A 22,637-nucleotide genomic window follows, 5' to 3' on the forward strand; every position below is an offset into this window, starting at 1 on the left:
CAATTTTTTCTCTATTGAAGAAAGAATATAACAGTTCTACCGGCTGTGTTTGTGAGTTACCCATTTTAAACTTTATTCAATTTTTGAAGATAAATAATTTCCTCGGCCAACAAAACACTTCTTTACACAGTTTAAACTGTCTCTGCCCCATTGATGGCAGTGTTATTTCCACGCCCCAGATTTTAATGACAAGTCATACTTTTTCCTCAACTTTAGGGTGAACCTTGCAATAATTTATGCACAAATCCAGGTATTTTTGGTGTAGCGCAGGGTCGACAACACGCTCACGGTGGCTGCTTCCGATTTAATAACGCTCTCGAGTTTGAATACAAACGCAGTTCGGTTCAATATGCCAAAAGCAAGTGGTCCAACAGCACAAAGTTGTGAGGTTTTGTTCGTGATTTTGGAGAGAAGTTTTTCAGCACTTATTAGGAAATATTTTGTGAACTGTGTGAAGTTGAAGTTAGTGCAGGAGAGTGCTTTTAATGTGCAACAACCAGACACAGCAGCTGTGTGAATAGAAGTGCTGAAAATGACAGCAGACAAATGCTGTTATTTGGGCGGATAGGTCTATCTTCAGAATGAGATTTTCACTCTGCAGCGAAGTGAGCGCTGATAAGAAACCTCCTAGCAGATTAAAACTGTGTGCCGGACCGAGACTCGAACTCGGGACCTTTGCCTTTCGCGGGTAAGTGCTCTACCAACTGAGCTACCCAAGCACGACTCACGCCCCGTCTTCACAGCTTTACTTCTGCCAGTACTGGAAGGTAGAAGACGAGATACTGGCAGAAGTAAAGCTGTGAAGACGGGGCGTGAGTCGTGCTTGGGTAGCTCAGTTGGTAGAGCACTTACCCGCGAAAGGCTAAGGTCCCGAGTTCGAGTTTCGGTCCGGCACACAGTTTTAATCTGCCAGGAAGTTTCAGGTCTATCTTCAGTTGTGCAATCGTTCTTCGAGGACTCGGGTGACTTTGTGTGACCACTCTGTGAAGCTACTGTGGCCACATGGTGTGATCAGAGACAGTGTCTTGCTAACTTTTAGCAGACAGCTAAATCAGCCAAGGGGCTCCAGACTCCGTATCCCCGTATGTCACTCGCCTTACGAAATTACAGAGTTGCAATTAAATTAGCCCGATGTGGGCAAATTAATTTCCTGTGGCACGATTATCTATGTGAAAGCTCCGCTACAGGTGTAAGCATTTGAGGAGGAAGACCGCCCCCCCTCCTGTTCTGACGCGACGGGGCTCTTGACTCAATGCTACAGAATACTACTGCACCAGAATAAAGACTTTAGTCAGCTTGACAACAATTAGTCAGAACTGGCAGAGCTATTGCAGGTACGTTGTCCAGGAAGTTGGCATATATCGATGCCAACTTGTTGGTGGTATCCGAGCCACCAAACAACTGGAGGCTCCTGGTGCTCAGGCATCTGCAGAGTGAGCTGGGTCCATCTCGTGCTTGTGTGGTTGACAAAGTGAACAACAAACTGCAAGGTGCTCTCCAGCAGAATACTGGGTATTCCACAGTGTGCAGAAAAGTGACATTTAAAGACAATGAACCAAAGCTGGCCTGCAGACACCTCACCACCTTCGAACACACTCCTGTGATATGGAAAGGAGCAGTCCCAGGTACAAAGTTATCCTCACCGACAACTAGTAGTGTTCGAAAATGGAAAACCTGCAAATGCACCTTGTCATCCAGTGCAATTCTGCAGAAACTGAAGACTGATGGGACATGCACTTGTAGATATTTCAAAACTAAGTGCCAGTAGGTTTGAAACACAGCAAAATGTAAGTATTGTAATGAACATTCGTTCCGCCATTACGGTTCGAACCGTCGTGTACGCTTGCTCGTGTGAATGTGTGTGTTCTTTGTTGAAGAAGTCTTTGGCTGAAAGCAAAGTGTGCCACAGTCTCTTCGTTGCGACAGTCTACAACTAGATGTTTCATCCTTACGGCGAGTAGTAATGTATACTTTTCCTAATATTTTTGTTTTCAAATAAACTTTATGAAATCGTATTTTAAGTTCATGTTTATATACTCTTTACGCAAGTGACTGCATATATTTTTTTAGGTCATTAAAATCTGGGCCCTAGTTACTACACACGGAAAACGTGCACGGATGTCCATCTGGAAGGAGGGACCATCCCGTCGTTTGCATCGCGTGTTTGTGTACACAGCAGGAAACGTTAATCTGCACGACTGCGTGTGCCATTCTCCGGTGTCTCACCATTGCGGCATCTCACTTAGTTTTGCAGTGGACGGCAATCGATTTGCGGACACATTGCTGGTACTATACTTTCTTCTGTTCTTCCTGCTTTTACACTTCTGCATCACAGTGTACACACATTGTTTAGTAGTGAAACACGTATACAGGGTGATTCGCGAAGTTACGCGAATATTTCAATATGTTATTCGACAAGTAAAACTAGAGAAAAAAGTTCATATAAAGATGGCTTACGGCTAATAAAAGATTTGCCTGAAATTTAGCAAGTATTTGTAGACCCTTGTAGCTCCTGCCAGTTTCCAGAAACTTAACGTTGCGGTGAGACTCCCGTGGCGTCTGTTAAGTTTCCACTACATTTCTATATCCACACGTAAGTAACTGCGCCAATCTTCTCGTTGCTGCTGTAGTTCTCAGAGAAATTCACGTGGGAGAACGTCCCTCTCTTCAACCGTGTACCTGGAACATGGTGAACGAGGGCTAAATTCTTCAAGTTAACAGCATATGGCGCTTCCGTCGTCATACCTCCGTGACTATTTTGGAACGACAGCGAAAGTTTTAGTGCTGTAGCGCACGATTTGTGTCAGTTCTGTCGTCACTCTTACCGATCGTAGAACCAGACTGATGACAAAACGTTACGCGTAGACAGATTGCGGCAAAATGTCGATAGGCGGAGGATGGACAGCAATCATGTTGTCGGCGTGTCTAGGGTGTGGCGTGATTGTCAACGTTAGACTTAGCGCGATAGATGACTTCCGCAAAATAATATGCGGGTAGCGCGTGCATCGAAATTACGGGCGTGACCAGAGGGACAATTTGAAGTGGCGGAAGTGTCGTATTTTGCAAGTATGAGTGTAAACGGACGACAACACTGATTGCCTCCAGCCACAAACCAGACGTAGAGGTATTACAGTTGGCCACAGGTGTGTAATGTAAAGGCTGTACTTGCCTATTTATGGACATGCTAAGCCAATGTCGTTACCACTAGCAGCAGAGCAGCAGGCGATGATGGAACACATCGTTCAATGCGGACAGCTAAGTGGCTTTAAAACTTTGAACTGTCAGAAGCTCTCTCCTTGTGCAAAATTTACGAACAGTTGTTTCATTTTTCAAATGTTTTCGTGTTCTGAAGGATTTAGCCAATAGACATTTTGTAATGAATGTGCTATAACAGTAACTGAATTTAATTGTAATGTATGGAAGTCATTATTTGTTCCAGCAATCACTCGTTACATAGTCTTAAAAAATCTATTCCATGCATGTTGTACCTGCACTGACATATTATGCTATTTGAACATTCGCTTTGACTTGGATGAACAAATGTACATACATATTTTCTGCCCTTGTTTGCCATTATAAGCGTTTTGTGTGTGTGTGTGTGTGTGTGTGTGTGTGTGTGTGTGTGTGTGTGTGTGTGTTTTCTACTAATAATTTGGTGCAGGTTATGGGCATGCTGTAGCGTCGACCATTAGGAATCAGCTCCGAGCAGAACACAGTAGGTAGAGATGAACAATTATGAGTTAGATTACATTAATTGGCCTTTTCGATTATTTAAATTAATCATATCGATTAATCGTCAAGGTGGCAATCTTCTAAAATCAGGAATTCTCAGGGAATTAAATTTTACCTGGAGAAATCAGGAAAATCTCAGGGAATTTCATAAAATTTCACGGAATTCTGTGTTTTTAAGTTGATATTTAAATTTAAATGTTGTTGAGTTTTATAAATCACAAATTTCAAAATATTAAAATTTCAAAATGTGATGATTATACGATACACTATTGGCGTTCAAAACCTGCAGTTAAACTTCTGCATATGACTTAGTACGCGCCCCTCACCTGAGAGGGAAGACATGTAGTTACTGTGGAATCCCCCCCCCCCCCCTTCCTTCCTTCCTCGACATTAATTTATGAGGAGCTATTCATGAAACCATCTTCCTGCCCCTGAAATTCTAATTCTCCCCTCCCCCCCCACCCCCAATGAAGTTTGAGTATCCACGCTGATTGTATCCCAATAATCGATTATTCGATTAATTGTTGTGTTGCATCATTACCTTTAGGTTTATATGATATTTTATGGTAACACAGGTTGTTCTACGAAAAATAAATTGACGCCATCACACTTATGTTTCTCATTTTGTAACTAGCAACAGATGCCCAGTTTTATGAAATAAATGCCGTTTTTTATTTTTAGCGTAAATATATAACTATTTAACATCTACTAGAAAGGTTATTATTATCTTTGTTTTCAACAGAGATACTGTAGTGAATATGTTTACAAACATCATTTTTATAGGAAGTAAACGGAGGAACATTAATTCCTGTAATCCTTTTGCAATGAGTCCCGAATAGTAAGCTGTTGCTGTGTATTCTGCCAGTGTTTTGATGTCTTAATGAGCCGCACCTGTGCCTCTCTGCTGTTTTTTTAAGAATTGTGGAGATGATTGTCTCTCGTTTATATGATGTAAATGGAGTCAAACTCCAGAGTCTAAATGCTGGCTATTTGTTATTACTGTGGTATAACTCTCCTCCTGCTGTTCTGAAACTAATGTCTCACGAATGCGCCATCATACAAATGTTCATATTGAAACATACTTGTTACGTTATTTATCTCTGAATAGTGTTTTGACTTCTTCTATTCTCCATTCTTAGATTGCTGATGTTGGCAGGACTCGTAAACAAACACAGTCGACAGGAAATGTGGCGACTTTCGGTGACCACATTACAGAACGAGTACTGCGACACAGTAGGGCCTGTTGTTTAATCGACGTGCAGACATCGGGGCGACACGCAGCAGGCTTTGAAACAAAAAAAAGAGGTATAAGTGAAATAATTAATCGCAATCCTAATAAACCGTTTAAATTTTTTGACGTGAAAGAAATATGAATATATCCGTAATTGATTACCATAATAATTACGATTAATGGATTAATTGCAGTTAATCGCTCATCCCTCATTATGGAAGGTTCATACTGAATAATTGGAATATGGCAGCTGCTTGTTGTACCACAGCTTCCTAAGGTCGTGGGTGAGCGTACTTGCTCTGTGTGCCAGTTATCACGGCTCACACGGGTTTACAGTACTATCGGTCCACAACGCCCTGAGCCATCGGCAGACGTCGGTATGTCTGCGCGACAATAGCGAGGGAGCGGACCTACCCCCGTGATACACAGACAGTTTTTTTTTCCGCCTCTCGGCTAATTCGTGATGCTTTGTAAGTAATGTGGTGTGAATATTGTGGCTCCTCTTGAGAAGATACTGTCAAAGTATAATGATGCAGAGTACCAATTGTCACGAAAACTAGGGGAGTTTCATTGCTTTACAGACTGTAAAAACACGAAGGGTCAAGTGCGGGGAAGTACAAAGGATGGACCAAGAATATATTAATAATTTTGCCGGTAATAGAGAGTATAATATGCAAGGGACATCTTTACATTGCACCAAATGAGTTTTCTTGTAATGTGCAGCTGTTGTCCCTACCCTTCCCTGCAAATGACCCATACGTCACAAAACAGTTTAGGAAATATGGGCGCATACAATAAGTTTGATTCACAGATTGAGACAAGAGATGGTCACAGAGCAGTTCACTGTAGTGAGTGGAAAATATATAACCTCGTACTATGTGAAGTCACGTCAGATAAAAGTGTGCCCTCTTGGCTGAAAGCATTTTCTCTGTTTTATAGTACTATATTTAGGATGGTGAAATCAGTCGTTTCAGTTGTTAGTATTGGTTTACATCCAGACCGGCTCCCAAATTCCTAACATTGTTGACAGCACTGTAGGAAAAGATAGAGCGCTACTTATCGTAAAGATGACACGTTATATAGTAGAGAGAACGAATTAAGACACCTACCATGAACTTTCGGCCACAGCCTTCATCGGGGAAAAGAAAGAGGGAAACACACACCATTCATTCACAAAAGCAAGCACAGCTAGCGCTCTCTCTCTCTCTCTCTCTCTCTCTCTCTCTCTCTCTCTCTCTCTCTCTCTCTCTCACACACACACACACACACACACACACACGACTGCCATATCTGGGAGATTCTGGTTCGAGATGCCGGAGTTAGCGGTCGCCCGCGCGCGCGCGCGTGTGTGTGTGTGTGTGTGTGTGTGTGTGTGTGTGTATGTATGTATGTATGTATGGTAGATGTCTCTCTCTCTTTTCCCCGATGAAGTGCGCCTGTGTGCAACTCGTGGTGGCACCTATACGGTAAGTGGTGATCTGCCTTTTCCTGCATTGTCGATATTCCAACCTGGAGCATCCATTGCTTAACATTACTGACACAGTTTCAAATTCCTGATGGCAAATCTGAAGTAGCAAAACTGCTACGAGAGTCCTTGTAACTGTTCCCAACATGAACACCAGAGAGCGGAGACAAGAAGTGAGGCCCTTACCACGACCTCGGAGTACGGGGGCGGCTTCTCGACGGCGAAGTCGCGGCCGGCCTCTTCGTAGCGCGGCGGTCGGTCGCGCAGCCGCTCCACCACGAACACCTGCTGCGAGCTGAGGCTGGCCGCGTCGTCCGGCACGTCCGCCCCCGCTTCCAGGCGCCGCCCCCGCCGCCGCCGCCGCAGGCGTCTGCGCACACCGGTCACTTACACGGCTGTACCTCTACTCTGCGAAGGGTGAGCTGAGGCGGCGAGGAGGCAGCAAGGGATTGGAAGAGCAGTTGAACAGAACGGATAGTGTCGTGAAAAGAAAGTAAAAGATGTTAACCTGCATCTGCTATTTGCAAGATATTGTGTACAAATCGAGCAAGCTTAATTTCACACGACGTTTCCTAAATGCACGTTCATTCCTCCAGGGGCTATGTGGCGCCAGCATAGTCTGCCGACAATATTTTTAAATTTTTTTCTCCTGTTAACAAACTGTCTCTCCCTTCCCCCCCCCCCCCCTCCTCCTCTCGCAAACACACATACCAGACTAGGTTGACATATGCGGGTAGTCCCTCTTTCTTTCTGAACTTGTGGGGTTCGTGCGGGTCACCCAAGTGAGAGAGTTACTGTGGTTGTGCCCCGCGTCGGAAAAGGTGGTAACTGCGACGATGCGTGACAGAACTGAGTGTCGTCTGCAGACGGCAGATGGCAGGATGTGACCTATATTGTAAATCAATACAACAAATATAGTAACTTACAAAGAATAATATTTTTGTGAACCTCAGTCTGTGGATATATATATACAGTACGCACCTCTCTCTCAGAGTAATATTACGAAAGGTGGCAAGTGAATTGTTTGTCTCTTAAAGAAAAATATAAAATGTTAGTGAGTGATATTGTTCCTTAAAGAAATATAATTCTCCACTGTAGTGTCCGTTATGTTATCGGAGTTTACTGTATAGGGAGATGAGTAGGATTACACTTCTAGAATTTATTTCCTTTATTTGTCTGGCACATATCATTTAAAGAAATGAATACTACTGCTCGTAAAGATGAAAGTAAACCTGATAATGATAAAAATTTCATTGTGATAGTTCAGTTTTTGAGTACTGTGGAAATGGCATTCATTTACTTTAAGAAATACATTGCCTGACAGAAAAGGTGGAACACTCAGAAGCAGAGGAGGAAATGAAATGAAACTTGACAGGTTCAGAGAGTACGTGGTTTTATTTCAGCGATTACAAAGTTGAGTCAGTTTACAAAGAATGACGTGACTACGAAATGACGTATCAGTACGAAGTCGCAGACCCTCCGGCCCGGGACGCAGTCGACGTCTCATACTTTTGCCACACGTTACGTCGGCCAGCAGAGTGCTCGTCGCTCGTCGCGCGTCACACAGACACGCGCGAGTCGTTCCGTGTCGAAAAATGGCCCCACGATACCGCCACACGGGAGTAAGCGGGATGTTCGCGACGTACAGACACTGCTGGCCGAGCACGGCACAGCTCGAAATGTGTCAGGGAGTCCACTGCTTGCTGTCGGGCGGCAGGCGCGCATGTGAGGGGGTTACAGTGTGCCCGGCGCGATCCCTCCTCGTAGCGGTTACGTGTCGTCCACCACAACCGTGACAGTCATCGTGCCTAGGTATAAACCTTATTCTAAAAGCATTAAATTTCCTTCAAGCGTTTAACATTCATTTATTTATTCATCCGGGGCAGTGCAGAAAGTTTATTACTATTATTATTATTATTATTATTACAATCGTATCGACCAAGTAGGATCACGTTAACAACTTCAGTTCCTCTTCTTCCTTTCTTGTTGTTTCCCATTTTACCAGTATTCCCTCATTTTCTTCCCATGAAGTCTTTTCCTTTCTTCTGTCCATGCTGATTTCGATTTTTTATTGCTTCTGCTTTGAAAGCCTGGAATTTAGTATTTTGTTTTTAAAACGGTTTCTTTCTGCCATTTCTGATTCTTTGATGTTGTTTCTTTCAAGATATTTTCTTACTTCTGTAATCCACGCTATTGTCGATTTCTTCTTCCAGAAATATAGGAGTATTTGTTTTGTTAGTCTATTTCCATCCTTTCGGTAGAGATGTCCAAAAAAGGTTAATCTTCGTTTCGGCATCACTTCAGATATTTTCTCTGTATTTTTGTAGAACTCCTCATTACTTCTTATTTTCCAACCATCTGCAGTTTTCATTGCACCCATTATTTTTCTAATAATCCTTCTTTCCAGTACCTCTAGTTTGTGCATATTATAGTTCATCGTTAGGCATTCACATCCGTATAAACATTCTGGTCGTACCACTGTGGTGTAGTGTTTTAGTTTTGTTTTCCTAGATATACATTTCTTGTTGTAAATATTTTTGGTCAAACCATATGCTCTTTCCATTTTGTTAATTCTAACATCTATTGCAGATTTTTCTAGTCCATTCTGTTGTATAGTCTCTCCAAGATATTTAAATTTATTTACTCGCTCTATTTTACCTATTTGTATTTCTATGTGTTTTGGTGCATTTTTTATATTTGTTATGAATTTTGTTTCTTCAGCTGAAATTTTGAGACCAGTTCTGTTTGCTAAATTTTCCAGAATGTTTATTTGAGTAACTGCTTGTGTCAGGTTTTCTGAAAATATTGCGAAATCACCGCACAAGCCAAGCAGTTTACCTTGATTCCATTTGTTTTCCTTCCCCGAGTTATTGGTTCAATTATGTGATTTTTTACCTCCGAATTCCAGATCCTTACATTGGAAATTATGTCAAAACATTGTGTGCTACATTCGTGCCAACTCATTTGCAATATTTAGTCTGTTTTTTTTTTTTTAATATATAGACAGCACACTATAAGAAAAAGTCTACATAGGGCCATTTGGTCGTCTCGCGCACAAATATCTGTTCGTCTGGAATCCAGAAGGCACACGCTACTGGTCTGTTACACTATGTAATTTAAAATTCTAGTCTGCACTATTGCAACGCTATACTGCACAGCAGTGGACTACACTGGGCATTAGAGCCGAGTCGGGCCTCTGATTTGCGTGGACGGTTAGCCCCGCATTCGCAGGCGCTGCGGGCCTCGTGTCCTCACTGCTGTGGCAGGTGGCGCCTCCACGCCGTGGCGCGCGGCCTCTCCTCACTTCTCAGCCGGGCAGGCTCGCACGGTTTAGCTGGCGGCCAGTCCACCTCGTGCCACAGTCCCCCGTTCCAAATGCGTTTCTGTCGCGGTCTGTAATATCTCGTCCCGGACGGTGTGCCAATTGGTGCACATTCACAAATGTCTGTGGCGTGTTGTATTTTGGTAAGTAGCTGTGACACGGACCGTTTGCCGACAGGTACGTACGGCCCCCTCCGTCGGAAGGAGATGGCGCTGCGGATCTTTCTTTCGTGTCGGGAAGGAGCCACGAGTTGTCATCGCCGTTTCCGCGTCGTATCAAATGTCTTGCCATTCTGTGTCGGTCCACACTTGTGTTTCCTTATTCGATACGGCTCTGTCTCACGGCAGTACCTCCTTTACGTTGTCATATTCGCGCTTTTTGGGCGCTCTCGCTGCTGCGTCTAAAGGTGGCGCTGCTAACGTCGCCGGCAGCGGCTCTGTCGGAGCTGTTCCGTACGCGCGCGCCAGATTGCGGCACTACGCTTCTCCGTGCTCGCCGTACAGCCTGTGCTGTCCTCGCGCTTCTGGCTCTGTGAGCCCAAATGCACACTTGTAGCCCCCATTAGCGAGTAAGACTGCACTGTGGTACGTTCTTATTGCACCGAGTGGCAGCTGACAACTTCTTCGGCCAGTTACCGCTATTTCAGCTAGGATTTTAATGCCTCTGTGGCAGACGATCTCTACGTGTACACGAAATTTTTTTCTTTTTGTCGACGTTAATTCCGAGGTACCTACACATTTCTTTTCTTTTCGCAGGTTTGTCACTTATTCCGACTACGGCATCTCTCATTCTCGACAACGCTTCTTTTAGTAACACACAAACTGTCTGGCGCAGTGCTAGGAGCGTGCCCGGCGTCGTGTTCCCGTGCTGTCCGCCACACCCAGGTGCCGCACTGCACGAACCTGGCTAGGTGCTTACGGAACTGTGTCCCACGAGTACGTCGCACCGGTCTCATTTACAGTCATCACTCCACTTCTGATGCTGTTGACACTCCTTACGTACCCTACCAGACCCGGAAGCAACAACACTGATGCCGTGTAGAGGCCATCCTATCTCTCCAAAGAATTCAAAAACTTACCGTCTACGTGCCCACCGACGATTTGTACGCGTAGGAAGTTACACGGACATTGGCCCGTCTCTTTTGTGCTTTTTTTTTGTCAGGCAGTGTAGATAAAGGAATAGATCCCTTTTCCACATTGCACATTTAAGACGAACATTGATAAAAGCGCTGAAGCAGAGACTGACTTTCTGTTACCTATAGTCTACCACGCTCCGACGAGTGCGTCAGACTGCAGCCTCGCGTTATTACCGAACAGTATTCACCCGGTGAAATGTGAGAGACGACGCGTCTCGGCAGTGCCGTCTGTGAGTATCCTGTCGGGAAGTCACTGGATGACACACTTGTTGAGCTCAGGAAATGCTTCAGGGTCCTTCGACAGTATTCACGTGAAACGATTTTGAGACAGATTTAACTGGGATCTGGAAATTTAAACTTGGTACAGCAGTCTCAGCTGGAACCTCCCCTGGGATGGTGCACTGATTCAAACTGCAACAGGTGACGCATACACAGACAATATACTGCAACCGTTTTTCAGAGAGCTAACAACTAATGAAGTGAGCTGCAGTTACAGCACGAGAGGGCGCACAGCCAGTGCGACTCTGAGAGTAGCGTAAGATGTTTTCGGTGACTCGAACTCTACAGTCGGTGCATTACCTCTCCCCTGTAAGGTTCCCGTCTAGGATTGTGCCAGCACCGGTGTCGGATGCTAAATGGTGCGACGATTTTACGAGACTGCTCGCTCCTGACTCTTCCAGTTTGTTCTCGGTTACAACTGTACACCACGTCCCCCGAGTCCTGCGTGAAGTGCTACGTGCCGTTTCAGCAAACCGCATTTAATACCAGGAAAGTATGAGAAGCTGTACTGTGTGCAGATTTTGTTTTCGCGTGTGCAGGCATTAAATGGGAGGTGTGGAACTGCACTCTCCGAGAGTGAAAACAAAACACAAGATTGTTTTATGACAAATAAAATGTCCCGTAATCTGGAATCTCACGTTGAGCCTTCGAGGTGTGTGCAGTAAGAAAAGTTGTGTTCCGCTCTAATTCGATAGTCACTCTAATGATCTGTAAACCCATTCGAGGAAGTATACGTTTGTGTAAGGAAGGTAGCGCAGCTGCACTTCTGAGACGAGCCGCCGCCTTTTGCTCCGTTAGCACCTGTACAACACGGAGGAGCCGAGCCCTTCCTCAGCTATACGTGGGACTTCAGAGGCACTGACTAGCTGGACCCGCACCTCGAGAAAATCGACTACAGCAACTCGATTAAAGAGAGAAAGAAATACGTCGGATACTGCGTCGGGTGCAGGCCTCGTGAGGTGTGGAGACGTGGCTTCGGCTGCAAGAAATGAGCCAGCAGCTCCATAAAACCCTAAACTGACAACAACAACGCTTCAGGGGGTGTCACAGCCTCGGCCGGATCACCTGAGGAGGTGGTCTTCCGGTTCCTGCACGACATCGGAGGTGGCGCTCGCACCGTACGTGTGACACCCTGTATAGAGTGGAGGTATGGAAAGCAGAGAGGTGTCTCTGTTTTGGTGTCTGTTACAGTGCTCTTCTGTGTGCAATTTTGAATGTCAGTCATCCAAAATCCTTCCCGCCTATCTTCAGTCTGGAAAACTAAATGTATACGAATCAGCAGATTATATAATAACGTTATGGCGGTAACACTCTGCCCGAATGAGAGTTCCTCATCGGCAGCTGTATGCACAGTAGACTCTCCTCCAACTTTAGTGCCAATTTGTTCTCACCATTATTTTGTGTCACCCACCACCGTAGTTTCTCTATAATTTAAATTACATTCCACATCTGTCTTCTTTTTTTGGGAGTTGGGGGTGGGCAGGTGGCGGGACAGAAAAACCAAATAATTGAGTAGAAAAGTTTGTAGACTTTTTTATATGTGGCACCCTTGTTGTTTTGAACTTCACTACTTGGGTAACAAGTCTGTGTGAAGGAAAACATTGTAAATCTAAATCTTTAATCTCTGCACTCTTTGTCAGATATATATAGAGGGTGAGTCGGGAGGAAAGGTGCATGCTTTGAGGCGTGACAGTATTAGTGATTTTGAAGAAAAAATCTTCATAATGACCTATGCGCTATTTCGAATGGTTTCTGAAATAGAACACATTTGTTATCACTTTTGTAAGTTGTTCTCGAATAACTTCAAAAACCGCACCCTCCGACGAAAGCCTGTATCGGTACACAATTAAACTAAGTTAAATTTGCTAGAAAGAAAAGTCCTGTATATTTTTTGTGTAGGACTAACAGTTTGCAAGAAGAAATCGCGAGAATATTGAAAATCTGGCGTGATGCCCGTGGGCTGTAACTTAGGTGCTTTCTGCAGGCCAGTTTGTGGTAGTTTTCCGACTCGATAGACCACGACCGTGGTACGTTGTAAACAGTGACAATGAGTAATACTGAAAATAAATAAAAATGTAGATTAAAAGTGTTGTACCTCGGAAACCGTTCGGAATAGAGCAGATAGCCACGTGAAGTTTTTGTTCAGCCGTCAAAACACGTAGCTCTGCTCCTCCACCTCCACCCCCTCCTCACTCACCCTGTGTATACAGTTGGTGGGTTTTCTGAGCATTACCTTCTGTTTTGACAGACAGTTGGTGCGTAATATCAGACAACTATTTTTCTGACCCATCAAATTTTTGCAAAGACGTACCATATACAGGTATCGTTTACTTCAGTTATCATTGTTGCACAGTGTCGAATGCCCACTGGAACTATAAGAAGACATTTTTATGTGCTTCTTTAAATGGCAATATGTCATTTCGGTAATTTATTTACGCTCTTAAGTGGGGGGGAGGGTATACCACAAAGAAATTATCCGAATGGAACGGAGATGTATACAGTAAAACAAATCGTTACAATTGAACAAAAACTGGATGATTTAGTGAAGAGAGAGAAAGAGCTTCACAGATTGGGCGAGTCAGTCACGCCTCGGTCCACCTCTGACCCTAATACGAGCAGTCATTCGTGTCGGCGTGGATCGGTAGGGTTGTTATATGTCCTCCTCAGGGTTATCGTGCGAAATTCTGTCCGATCTGCACATCAGGTCATCAAAATCCCGAGCCGATCGGAAGATCTGCGCGTAATACTCAAAATGCTCTCAGTCGGGGAGCTTCTCGTCACTTTGCCGCTCGGGATAGCGGAAAGACGAGCAATAGAAACTCGCCCCGTACGAGCGGGCATTATCTTGCCGGAATATAAGCCCGGCAAGGCACGTCAGTAAGGGCGAGAAGACGGGGCACGGAACACTGTCGGCGTACCGCTGTGCTGTGAGGATGCCGTGGCTGACAGCCGAAGGAGTCTCGCCGTGCGAAGAATTGGCGCTCGGTTCGTGTGGCAGGCGAGAGGCAATGCCCGCTCGCACGCGACAGCAGTTTCTTCCTGTTTGCCACCGGATCTCTGGCCAGCTGAGAACATTTGGAGCACTGTGGGCAGGGAATTTTGAGGATCTAAGGCGCCAGTTGGACAGAGTTTGGATGGCGAGCCAAATAACGGCTCACGCATTTCTGGAGGTCTTTCTGTTGGACGAATCGTACAACCTTTGTGAAGTCATGCTCGTTTATTTGTCTGTACACGTACATCACATCTACCAATTTGCTTCCCCTTTTTAAAAGTGTATATTCATCCAGGAATGTGCTATATTTTTGGGCGTGTCCAAGAAATGAGTGAAATGGAGCATTTAAATGTTTTAAATTTAAATTTCGGTTGAGTATGCTCTCTACTGTACCTTGCACATATTTTCCACAGCAAGCTCAGCAGAGCTACACAAGTGACAAATACGGCAACTCCTAAAACTGCTTGGGCTACGATCTTCAGCTCCTCGTCTGTTAAAAACCTGAAACGAGACATATTTTTCAAACAGCCACATTAGTACTAGAATTTACTGGTGACTTCTGCTAAAATCGGCTGTTACATAAACAATAAAACACACACACACACACGCGCGCGCGCGCGCGCGCGCGCGCGCGCGCGCGCGCGCGCGCGCGCGCGCGGCAAATCGACTGACGGACTCCATTGCTACAGTGGTGCTGCACGAGACTGACACGTGCAACCTGGAGCTCTGTGCTCCCGCGGGTCTCCCTCTAAATGTGAGACAAACGCCAGCGTCACTAGGCAGTGAGAAGGCAGCCGGGGACTGCACACACTGGAGCACGGTTCGCTGTCTCGTAAAGCTACTGCCTTAGCCGCCGGTCCTCTGTCGGCATACCGTCCAGTAAAGTGTCTTTTGACACCTTTGAAGTGCTGGGACCGCCCGGCAGGTGTCGTGCCTGGAGGTTAACTTATTCTACAAGACTTTAGTGTGATTCCGACATCCAGCACCGATTGCCGTCCGGCCCTTCCTCTACCTGTGCCAGTTTTATTTCTGAGTGTCACTAACTAGTGAGGTTCCAGAATGAATTTGCTGGTGATAGGTAGTAATTTTATCTTAATCCGTAGTAAAGTCAGTCGACGAACTAACTACTCTCTTCCACATACAACTTACATAATAAACATGTTGTTGGAATTAGAGAAGTAGACTATAGGTCTCTTATTTCTACGAAAGACCAATGAATGTTTAATGTTGGCATCAACAGTAAGCCCATTTCTGATAAATTACACGTACCGCACAGAACTGGGGTATCTGTATTTTATTTAATGTCCTGTATTGTTGTGCTTTGATACTATGATTAATTCTTATGAGACAAATGGACATGTTAATTAATGTCTCTACAAGTCACATTCAAAATGTTCAAAAAAATATACATAAAAGAATAAAACACTGTACAAATCATTAGTGGAAGGTTAGTACACAGAATAAAGTTCTGCCATTAGAAGAACAGTGGAAACAAATCCATCAGCTACCGACACTGTAGAGAATTGGGAACGAAGAAATAAGGAATCGTCAAAAGACGGTGAGGCGAAACTGCTGCCCCGGTAATTATGTCCGGGGGGTGGAATTTCCGTACTGCCGCGAGAAGCGTATAAAAGTACGGCACGAGAACTGGCCCGCCATCCTGTGAGTCGCCAGCTTTTCCCGACTTATCGCTCCCTCCTCCTTGAGGAACAAACTAATAGTTTCAAAAGCTAAGACATGGCCTGTGCTCTTAAGTGTCTGAGAGAGAGTACTACTGACATAATCTGCCACCCCCTCCCCGCTGACGGTAAGTACACTCGCGTTCTGCCTCGTGTTTTTATGAAATAAGAGACCGAATGAAAGCCGAGAAATTATGGCAGAGGTAGTTACACTGCTAGGAAATGTCACCTTCTGACCCTAGGACTCGCACAGTTTTTGTCGGAATCTCAGAAAGATCACTGCCGAATGAGGCCGACCGTCACACTGGTGTAAGCCACAGTGAAGCCAGACGTCGGAGGTCTGCCCCGAATCGGTCACCTCAGGTGGAGAAAATGGAGGCCGCTCCTCACAAATTCTATGTGAGGGCATAATCTGGCAACAGTTTGTGGCTACAGGTGACGTGTGTGAACTGCACGGTACGAGGGTCAATCAATTATTATCCGCAAAGTAGTTACAAAATTTTATTCTAATCAAATGTGAAACTTAAAAGGACATCATTCTCTCCTTACGTTTCAACGCACTCGGTCCGTCGTTGTACAAGCTTCCTGATGCCACGTGGGAGGGAGGGAGTGAGGGGGGGGGGGGGTCGGTTCACTTGGTGCTGCAGTGCAGGCGCGCACCTCGTGTGACCAGTGTGCAGGAAGGCAGTTGGCCCGAAAGAGCCTGGGAAAGAATCGATCTCCACGGTGCGACAGACAGCACAGTGTAGAAACTTTGTCTGCAGTGCTCGTTCTGTAGTTTGAAATGAAGCAACAGTACCAGCAGTGTTTGGGAACTGGTCATCGTACATTAACTAATAATGTAACCCTTATCTGTTGTTGACGTTTCGTTCAGATAGTGAATGTTATCAGACTCGCAGTTCTGTTGTTTTAGGGACAGGACAGGACGCACACAGTTATAATCTAATTTAGACTCGAGCAGAAAATCACTCACGAATTCCGAAATTCCGTGCAGTTATTATTCAAATTTCAAATTAACAGGTATTTGTTAAGCAAAGAGTAAATCTGATAGAGAAGCTTGCTAAAGGTGCAGTTTGGACGAATCGAACGTGTAGCATTCAGTTGTTTTGGACAATAAGGTTTAAACTACTGTTTCTCGAGGGAATCCTACAGAGGACTAAAAGCTGGCAAATGCCCTGAACCTGGAGCTATCTACAGTGCGGCGCAGGTTACCTTGTAGCGTACATTTAGAGCAAGCCGAAATTCTTATCCCCCCACGTACATACAGCACCGTAGGTTGCTGCCCGCCCCGTCTTCAGGAGAGGACAGCGGTCCCGGTCCCGTCACACTTCCTGGGATAACGTACCGGGTTCTGCTACTCGAGCCGCTCACATATCTGGGACCTACATTCCCAGTCTGCAATGGGACACTGTGTCACAAGCTTTCTGCAAACCTAGCGATATGCAAACTGCCTGTTGCCAATCATCACAGGACATTGTGTGAGAAAACACGAGATGAGTTTCGTACGAGTTGTGCCTTCTAAATCCGTGTCGATTGGTGGTCAGCAGCTAAATTAAGAATATGCGAACCTTTGCCTGTCGACAGTTCCGCATTATCTTTTGAACCGAGACTGCAACAGTCTCTGCTTTCTCAGCCTTTTCTGAATTTTGTTATTAAACTGTGGTGGATCTTTACCACCGTAAGGGTACTTACTCGGCACACACTTCTGCGTAGCGTGTTTTACAATCAGTTTAAACTTTTCCCATAATTCCTCAGTGTCCATCGTATCGGAACTATATACTCAACAGGCCAGCAACTGCTTTTCTGGTCTGTCCAGCATAGAAACATTGCTATCCTTCCTGACGGAGCTGTTAACTCTAGTAACTGTTGTCGCAATAATCACATGACCACTAATCCCCTGTACGTAGCTACAAGGTCTAAAATACTATCTTCGCGTGTATATTGTTCCACACTAGTTGCTCGTGACAGTTTTCGAAAAACGTGTTCAGAACTGCTTCACCAGACTGTCTTTCTGTACCCCACAATGAATCCGTAGACATGCTGATCTGTACTTGGCAGGTTAAAGTCGCCTCGAACCTGTGTTAAATGTTGGGGTATTTGCACGCTACACGGAGTAGACTTGTAAGATGTAATGTCCGCCAGTTATGCAAAACACCGTTTTTTCCAAGTTGTCAAACGTGTTTCATTACCACTATCCCATCATCAGTGGGTTTCCGTTATTTAATCTGTAATGTGAACATTTTTACTAAATGCTTACAAAATTATGTGGATATTTAGTTCAAACAATAATTCGTTTCTTTTTGTTAATACCTTTACAGTTGGTGTGCCACGATTTTTCAGGACCACTTGTGTGTTATTTATTACACGTAGCTTGTCATCTGCAACCAAACGATGTTGATGAGAAATTTCATCATCTAAACGTAATTTAGTTTGTCACAATATTCCGTGCCTATATTCGTTTTTACTTATGTTTTCGTGTGGCAAGCCCTTTTATTGTCAGCATCGTGGTGAGGTGACGGGATGCACACGTCAATATAACACGTATTTTCACAAATAAGGTCGTAAAAGCAGTTTGCACCGTACCAAAACACAGTGTAGTTGTGGTTGTTGTGTGTCGCAGCCCAATCCGTGCTCATTTGTTCACCAGTGAGTAGGGCCCCAAATTTGAATTTTGTTTACATTTCATCTTTGTGAGTGTGTGTCTTTTCTGTACGCTTCTTAGCTGTTTGTGTTGTCTTTCACATGGTGTTCCTTCTCCTTCTCCCGTCGCGCTCTGGGTGCTGTTTCTCCGTGGGGCTGCACTTCGCGCCTGACGTTCGAGCTCCCAGCAGCTGGAGCACCGCTCCCCCTGTCTTCCCGCTCGGCTACGCACCGAAGACATTCACTGGCAGAATTTTTTTTTTTCTTTAAGATAATACGCCAACTTTCTTATCCACTCTTCAACACCAGACTGGTAACGCCGATGAGATACCCTTATTTTAGGACACGGTGAATGATCAGAAGGTGGTCAGTAAAGGGGAGCAGAGTATGTATGTCATTAAGGTCACCTGGAAATGGAAAATAAATAAATAAATAATTAATAATGTGATGTTAATAGTAACTGCAAATTTAAGAAAGTTGCTGCTCTGCTCTCCTCCCCCCCCCCCCCTTCCCCCACATACACGACACACAAACACATTATTTTGAAGCAGAAAACCTTATTCGAGGAAACTTTCCTTGAGTGGTTTAAGGATTCAACGCCGAGAAAAAGACTGGATCGTGTCAGAATACTTTTGAAATTGCACACATCGTGAGCTACTTATAACAAGATTTACGCTAGTGTCAGGTGCCTTTAATGGTCACCTCACACATCAAGTAAAGAACAAAAATCTCTGAGCTAGTCGTTACAGCTGGATGTGTGACAGATTCTCGATATTGTCAGAAACGGCTGTTCGGAGACCGATTGTCTCGTGGAAGGGGATCGAGCACTCCATCAGAAAGACACCCGTCAGCCTAACGTGCGAGCGGATGGCACACTTCGTCAGTCCCCAGCGAGCTGCAGCTCGCCCGGTGCCCGGATTGTGGCGATGACGAGCAGTGGGAATGACGGTGACACAGCCACAGCCAGAAGGCCGGTGTTTATCTAGAGAACAAAATACGAAATCTTCTCGTCGGATTATCGGCCGAGTCGTGGCACCGCTCCGTCACGACATCTCGACGAGTTTCCCAACGTCACTTTTGGGTGAAGTAATACACGAGCGGGAAGCGCTTCGAAATGTGCCACGACTCGGCCGATAACTCGGGACGATTTTGTCGGAGAGATTCGCCGAGAAACCTTCCACTCCCGTACAAAAAAAATGTGTAGTGAACAGTTTTTACACACTGGTACTGTGGAGTAATTTTTCTGAACCAAGTTCCTGTCCATTAATGTTTGAGCTCGTATTTGGCGAATGCAGTAATAATGCATAAGTAGCTGATTGCAGTGAGCGCGGAGTGCCGGCTTAGCGGGCGTCACTTACCAGGTACAGGGGCACCGCCTCCAAGGACAGTGCGGTTTCTTGAAGGCGCAGCACTCTGCAACAGACACAGCCCAGTCACATTTATTTAACAACAAGCATCGAGTGTAGTTCGGTTCTTCTCGCAGTGTCGTGCCTGTAATGCGCCTATTTAAAAGAAAAGAAAAAAATATATCTGACAACACACGGAGAGACTTCACGGAACTGACTTCTCGCACAAAAAAGGATAAGAGTAATTTTTTAACATTTCCCTCAAAATACTTAATTTCTGAGATGCAGATTCAGCGTTGTAGTATTGCGGCTCCAGTATTTGCTCCCGGCATCACGTAGGACTACTTCTTTATGGCACCAGCTTAGACAACACCTTCAGAATGTTCACTCACGTCTTTCTCCACACACACATTATGGGCATATATTGCGTAGATTGTACAGACCTCCTTAATATATTGTTCCCAGTTGCCAGTCTGGGTTTTAATATTTAAGCACAAAGACAGTCAAAAAACGGTAGTTGAGATGGACAGTAAACACCTAAGAAATGAATGGATAGAAGATTGAAAACGCAACTTTTGCAAATTGTCAGCTTCAGTCCAGATTCAGACATAGAGATTCACGTAAACGGCATGTAAGTAACTACACTCTTGGAAATGGAAAAAAGAACACATTGACACCGGTGTGTCAGACCCACCATACTTGCTCCGGACACTGCGAGAGGGCTGTACAAGCAATGATCACACGCACGGTACAGCGGACACACCACGAACCGCGGTGTTGGCCGTCGAATGGCGCTAGCTGCGCAGCATTTGTGAACCGCCGCCGTCAGTGTCAGCCAGTTGGCCGTGGCATACGGAGCTCCATCGCAGTCTTTAACACTGGTAGCATGCCGCGACAGCGTGGACGTGAACCGTATGTGCAGCTGACGGACTTTGAGCGAGGGCGTATAGTGGGCATGCGGGAGGCCGGGTGGACGTACCGCCGAGTTGCTCAACACGTGGGGCGTGAGGTCTCCACAGTACATCGATGTTGTCGCCAGTGGTCGGCGCAAGGTGCACGTGCCCGTCGACCTGGGACCGGACCGCAGCGACGCACGGATGCACGCCAAGACCGTAGGATCCTACGCAGTGCCGTAGGGGACCGCACCTCCACTTCCCAGCAAATTAGGGACACTGTTGCTCCTGGGGTATCGGCGAGGACCATTCGCAACCGTCTCCATGAAGCTGGGCTACGGTCCCGCACACCGTTAGGCCGTCTTCCGCTCATGCGCCAACATCGTGCAGCCCGCCTCCAGTGGTGTCGCGACAGGCGTGAATGGAAGGACGAATGAAGACGTGTCGTGTTCAGCGATGAGAGTCGCTTCTGCCTTGGTGCCAATGATGGTCAGGACTGCATACGACCGAGGCACACAGGGCCAACACCCGGCACCATGGTGTGGGGAGCGATCTCCTACACTGGCCGTACACCTCTGGTGATCGTCGAGGGGACACTGAATAGTGCACGGTACATCCAAACCGTCATCGAACCCAGACCGGCACGTCCGCATGTATCCCGTGCCACCCAAAGTGCTCTAGAAGGTGTAAGTCAACTACCCTGGCCAGCAAGATCTCCGGATCTGTCCCCCATTGAGCATGTTTGGGACTGGATGAAGCGTCGTCTCACGCGGTCTGCACGTCCAGCACGAACGCTGGTCCAACTGAGGCGCCAGATGGAAATGGCATGGCAAGCCGTTCCACAGGACTACATCCAGCATCTCTACGATCGTCTCCATGGGAGAATAGCAGCCTGCATTGCTGCGAAAGGTGGATATACACTGTACTAGTGCCGACATTGTGCATGCTCTGTTGCCCGTGTCTATGTGCCTGTGGTTCTGTCAGTGTGATCATGTGATGTATCTGACCCCAGGAATGTGTCAATAAAGTTTCCCCTTCCTGGGACAATGAATTCACGGTGTTCTTATTTCAATTTCCAGGAGTGTCATTGTATCAGAAGGAGGGTTCAGTAGAGCAAATTATAAAATGGCAAATGCAGCTTTACCTTATTTACCCCCCACTCTCCAGAGGGGGCTCACCACTCTCGAGCGAGTTCGTGCTTGGCTACTGCAGTGCCCCAGACTCCGTCTGCAGCACCTCTAGCCTGTCCTTGCTGCGTGTTTGTGCTTCTGCTATTCTTTTTCCCCTCCTTGGGGAACACGTCTGGGATATTTTTGGGAACGTGTTCTGAGGTTTTAATAGTCTGACATCAGAACGCCTCGTCATCTCTTTTTTCTTCTTCTTTTCATTGTTTTCCATCTCTAAGCCTTCGTCCACTTTGGGATTTGAGGCTCCTCAATGTTTCTTGTTCCTCCCTGGGCCCACACGTTTGGAGTGTGACAGCCGACCGGAGGCTTCCCAGCCCCGGGTTGACAGGTAGGGTTCGTGGTCGGTGGTGGTTACTCCCCCTCTGAGGAGGAGACCCCGGTTGGAAGGAGCGCACTGTGGCAGACACTGGCAATCTTTGGGGAAGGGGGGGGGGGGGGTTGAAGTCAGTCAATCACCATCTGAGTTCACGTCTACCGAACATAAACGGAATGAGGCTAAAGGTTCTAAATTCAAAGAATCTCGCAGCTGCATCTCGGTTCGTCATCTTATCATATACTGAAGGATGTCAGTCCTTTGTTACAGTTAATCTGTTTTTTATTCAAGAAGACGTTGATGCAATTGCAGGCCCCGTGAAACCCCGCTATCGTTTGCGTAATAGAACTTAGCTTGTGGAGGCCGACTGTGGTGTGTGTGCCCTACAACTGCTTACAGCTTCGCCCCTCCGCGGCTGTCCTG

The 22,637-nt window shown here is 45.8% G+C and overlaps 1 protein-coding gene across 2 annotated transcripts in view; it reads right to left on the minus strand.

Annotated features, from left to right (window-relative positions):
* Positions 1–22,637, minus strand: part of LOC126293562 (translation initiation factor IF-2-like) — an 89,371-nt gene that overhangs the window by 19,283 nt on the left and 47,451 nt on the right. For both annotated transcript variants that reach the window (XM_049986841.1, XM_049986840.1), the window contains exons 3-5: positions 19,834–19,888; positions 14,550–14,657; positions 6,615–6,798 (exon numbers count right to left, since the gene is read on the minus strand). In XM_049986841.1, the coding sequence (XP_049842798.1) occupies positions 6,615–6,798; positions 14,550–14,657; positions 19,834–19,888 (347 nt within the window). The remainder of the gene's footprint in view (positions 1–6,614; positions 6,799–14,549; positions 14,658–19,833; positions 19,889–22,637) is intronic.

Source organism: Schistocerca gregaria, chromosome 10 (assembly GCF_023897955.1).
Source record: "Schistocerca gregaria isolate iqSchGreg1 chromosome 10, iqSchGreg1.2, whole genome shotgun sequence".
Lineage (NCBI taxonomy): Eukaryota > Metazoa > Arthropoda > Insecta > Orthoptera > Acrididae > Schistocerca > Schistocerca gregaria.